General features: G+C 44.4%; 1 protein-coding gene across 1 annotated transcript in view; it reads right to left on the reverse strand.

The window, feature by feature from the left end:
- LOC108800636 (L-selectin-like) overlaps positions 1–4,689 on the reverse strand; it is a 90,318-nt gene that overhangs the window by 75,410 nt on the left and 10,219 nt on the right. The window contains exon 3 of the mRNA XM_018572622.1: positions 1,301–1,408. Within this exon, the coding sequence (XP_018428124.1) occupies positions 1,301–1,408 (108 nt within the window). The remainder of the gene's footprint in view (positions 1–1,300; positions 1,409–4,689) is intronic.

Here is a 4,689-nt window from a genome sequence, read left to right on the forward strand (position 1 = left end):
AGTTTACTATTGGCTATTGCAAATTGAAATAGCCAATAGGAATCTAGCAATGCATTCCAATGTGCAAAAACGTTTTTTGTTTTTTTTTCTATTCTGACACGGCTCCGTGTCAGATTAAAGAAAAAAAAAAGAAAAATCAGTGTTTCTCTCCTGGGCGGCAGGGAGTGCCCAGGAGAGAAACTATTAAACTATTTTTCTGTTCTGCTCGGTCCCTCTGAGGGACCGAGCAGAACAGCCGAGCCGAATGCCGCTCAGCGGCATTCGGCTATTCACTCACTGCTGTTCGGCATCTATAAGAATAGGCCGAACAGCAGTGAGTAGCCTGCCGGAGGTTCGGCTCAGCCGATCCAGATGTTGGATCGGCTGAGTCGAACTCCTTCTGCACTTCGGGTCGGCCAAACATGCTGAGCATGTTCGGCCGACCCAAAGCCACCCGATGTACGGCTGATTTCAGCCGATATACGGCTGACATCAGCCGCACCAGCCTGAAGTAAATAGCCGAACAGCGTTCGGCTCACTTTGCTTCAGGACGGTCATTCACTCATCTGCCTACGGCCCAAAGCCATGCGAAGCAAGCCGATGTACGGCTGATTTCAGCCGATAGACGGCTGAAATCAGCCGTACAAGCCTGAAGTGAATAGCCGAACAGTGTTCGGCTCACTTCACTTGGGGTCGGTTGTTCACTCGGCTGCCCTCGGCAGCTTAGTGAATAGACCCATATATGTTTTCGGGTGGGCACGCTTTTGGGTGACCGCGCAGGTCCACTGACGGGGGTCGGAGAACTTAATATTCCTAATTAGGGAGCCCTATGGAAGGCAAATCTTCCCCCCAGTTCTTGTGGGATCTGCACATACAAATAAGAGCTGATGCTGCTCTGTAACTTGTTTCTGTGTGCAGCTCTCAAGACATCTTACTGCTGTCATCTGACAGAGCTGAGGCTGATAGTGTGATCACGCACACAGGAAAGCTGAGCAATAAAAGGTGCCTGTCTCTCCCACAAGTGTTGGAATCCTGCTTAATTTGCTTTGCTCAATACATCACAGATTAAAAAAAATACACTGTTAGTCTCTGTTATTCCATACTGCTGCAAAGGTTTCAATTAAAAAGTGATGGCAGGGTCTATTTATCTTCCACTTTAAGAGATGCCTTTTTCACCTAGATTTCACACATTATAGCTGTAAATAGTGAACATGTATTATCTTTTCTTTAGCACCTGTAATGCTCTAATCAAATTTCATAGTTGGAATATCTGTTATTAATATCTGTAATACACAATTATCTAGCAATAAAAGATTCTTACCATGCTGACACAGATCGCCGTAGAATCCTGCATCACAAGCACAGGTGAAGTTGTTGATTGTCTCAATGCATTCTCCATGGCCACTGCATAATGTGCTGTTGCATGATGCTGGGAGGAAAAAAGCATAAATCAAAACATCATTTAGTGTCATACCTGCATGTTTCTATAAGACCAGTAATACTAATAATTACATAGCCTCTTGTTCATCGTGCTGCTAGTTTTGGGTAGGGTTACACTATAATCTCTGGTGTTGGCAAATCCATCTCCTTCACCCAGAATGGCTATAGCAGGCTGTCCAAAGCCAATGGCTCACATTGCTGTAACCTTTCCAGGACAAACTACGGAACACAGGGATAGCCTACTGCTGGGGCTTCCCCTTTCACAAGTTCTTGGCTTTTCAGCCAGCCTTCCTTTATTGACACATTTCTATGGAGAATCCACCAGAAAACTATACCGGTAACCCTCTAGTGAATTCTCCATAGAGATGTAGCTACCTTGCCTTACGCAGTTGTGTCTCTGACAATATTAACGTGTTTACTGCTGGGCTGTACCGTTCTGAGCATCTATTTTGTGTTCTACAGGTCTTCCTTAAGCCTGGTTGGTTGGGGGATTACTTCCACCTGTTGCTGGGAGGAGGCTCCATCCAGCAGTGCACAAGAATTAAACCCAGGTTATAAATGTTGATCATGCCTTCAATTCCTGAGAGGCTGGCTCATAGGTATGAATGGGGAGATGATAAATGTTTGTTGGCACATTTTGAGAAAGCTCTCTTCTCTGGGGCTTCTCCCTCCGAGGGATAAATGTAAAGTTATGCACTTGAGGACTAAAAACATGCACGCGTCATACACTCTAGGGGGAGTATGTTTGGGGGAGTCAATGGTGGAGAAAGATCTGGGTGTTCTGGTAGACCATAGATTGAATAATAGCATGTATTGTCAAGCTGCAGTTTCTAAAGCAAGCAAAATACTTTCTTGTATTAAAAGGGGTATGGACTCCAGAGATAGAGACATAATCCTGCCCCTGTACAAAGCATTAGTAAGACCTCATCTGGAATATGCAGTTCTGTTTTGGGCACCAGTTCACAAAACGGATGTTGTGGAACTGGAGAAAGTGCAGCGAAGGGCGACTAAACTCATAAGAGGCATGGACGAGCTCAGCTCTGAGGAAAGATTAACTGACCTGAATTTGTTCTCTCTGGAGAAGAGGCGATTAAGGGGGATATGATCACCATGTATAAATACATAAATGGTCCATATAGTGAGCTTGGTGCCAAATTATTTACATTAGGTCACTGCAAAGGACAACGGGGCACTTGTTGCGTCTGGAGGAAAAGAGGTTTTGTCACATACCTGGTTGGAGACTGAATGCGTGAGAAGGCTTCCCATGCATGCGCGCAAATGCGTGTTTCCCAGCTGTTTGTAAAATTTGATTTTGCGCATGCGCGGCAGTGGGTTGCTGACATTTTTAAACTTTGCATACGGAAAGGATTCTTCACAGTTAGACCTATGAAAATGTGGAATAGACTCCCACAGGAGCTAGTTCTAGCTAGCTCAGTTAATTGTTTCAAAACAAATCTGGATGCATTCCTGAATGCACAGAATATTACTGCATATTGAGTTATTATAGGTATATTAAGCATCAGAGATTGTTGATCCAGGGAATATCCGATTGCCTTATGGGATCAGGAAGGAATTTGTTTTCCCTGTTGGAACAAATTGAACCATGCTATATTGGGGTTTTTTTTTGCCTTCCTCTGGATCAACAGTGGGTAATTGTGGGCATAGGGTTCTGTTTAGGCTTTTTTTTTTCTTCATATCTCTATAGGTTGAACTCGATGGACATGTGTCTTTTTTCAACCTGACTAACTATGTAACTATGAGGCCTGTGTGAGGATCTGCTGTTAGGGCCTGGTCATAGCATGTTCCATGTGCTGAGGGCCCTGAATACTAAGCTACTGCTGGAGTGGATACCTCTCTGGCTCTAAGCTGGGCTGGAGAAGGGATTTTCTTGCTGAAGAGTGTTGCAGAGGAGCTAGATAGAACCTGCCATCTGGACAGATATCTTACACGAGGGAACACGAGCCACTTGGTGCATGAAGAAGATTGTAACTGCGCTACAACATCAAAATGGTCATGGATGGTCAGAGTTCCCTTGCACTTTTGCTTTTGATACGCTTTACAAAGCAGTAGGTTAAGTGAAAGAGAAAAACAAAAGAATCATCAGTGGGAAATTGGAGAGGGAGGTAAGATTTAACATACAGGATGGCGGGAGTGAGCAGATGAAAAAAAGGAGATGCAACTACCCATTTCGTAGTTCCCAAGGAGGCCAAAGTGAACAGTTTTTGGTAATACATGGTGAAATCAATTCAGGGGTACCATGTGTTTTGATTTTTGTCCTGTTGATTTCAAAAGCCTTCCATTAACATGATTCGATTAATTGTTATAAGCCACACGAACGTGGAAGAGGGTTAAGGTCAGTTGCACTGGCCGCATTAAGGAGATGTATCATTAAGGAATGTTTATATCTCTTTATAGAAAGGTTATTATCATGGAAGAGGTAAGTTACAGGATAGATTTTTAGGTCTAATCCTGTTATTCTAATTACTACATTCCTGACCAGACTCCAGAAGTTGTTTTGAAATTTCCAAAAGATATGAAAAAACAATGCCTTGGTTCTGCTGCCATCTCCAGCACAAAGGAGATGATTCAGGAAATATTTTTGTAGACTACAGTCAGAAATCTTAGTAAATCTTGTAGGTTTCAGTCCCTTCAATTTTCATACTTTTTCATTGATGACAGGTTATGGCAGGAAAGACAAATCCATTTAACACACAGGGGTCTATTCACTAAGCTGCCGAAGGATCTAGCCGTAGCTTCAGCTGATCCTTCGGCTAGCTTCGGCCCCAGGACCCCTTCGGTTCAGTAGAACCGAGGGGCTGCTGTACGGGCTATTCACTATAGCCCGTACAGCTCCCGAACTTGGCCGAGCCATTGGCCGGCCGACAGCCTGCTTCTGACAGCTGGGTGGAGCCAGCCGTGATGTTACGGCTGGCTCCGGCCACTTGCAGAGAGATCAGTGTCCCTGGTTACCAGCTAACCAGGGACACTGATCTCCAGACAGCCTAACTCTCCCTGGCGCTCCGGGAGTCTCCTGCTCCCGTCCGCCAAGGAGAGAAACACTGATTTTTCTTTTTTTTTTCTTTAATCTGACACGGAGCCTTGTCAGAATAGAAAAAAATAAATAAATACATTTTTCACCATAGGAATGCATTGCTAGATTCCTATTGGCTATTTCAATTTGCAATAGCCAATAGCAAACTAGCATTGCACCCGCCCTCTGCTGGAGTTCTCCATCAGGTCCACCACTACTGATTGACAGCAGCAGAGGGC

Source organism: Nanorana parkeri, unplaced genomic scaffold (assembly GCF_000935625.1).
Source record: "Nanorana parkeri isolate BGI_ZX_2015 unplaced genomic scaffold, ASM93562v1 scaffold2088, whole genome shotgun sequence".
Lineage (NCBI taxonomy): Eukaryota > Metazoa > Chordata > Amphibia > Anura > Dicroglossidae > Nanorana > Nanorana parkeri.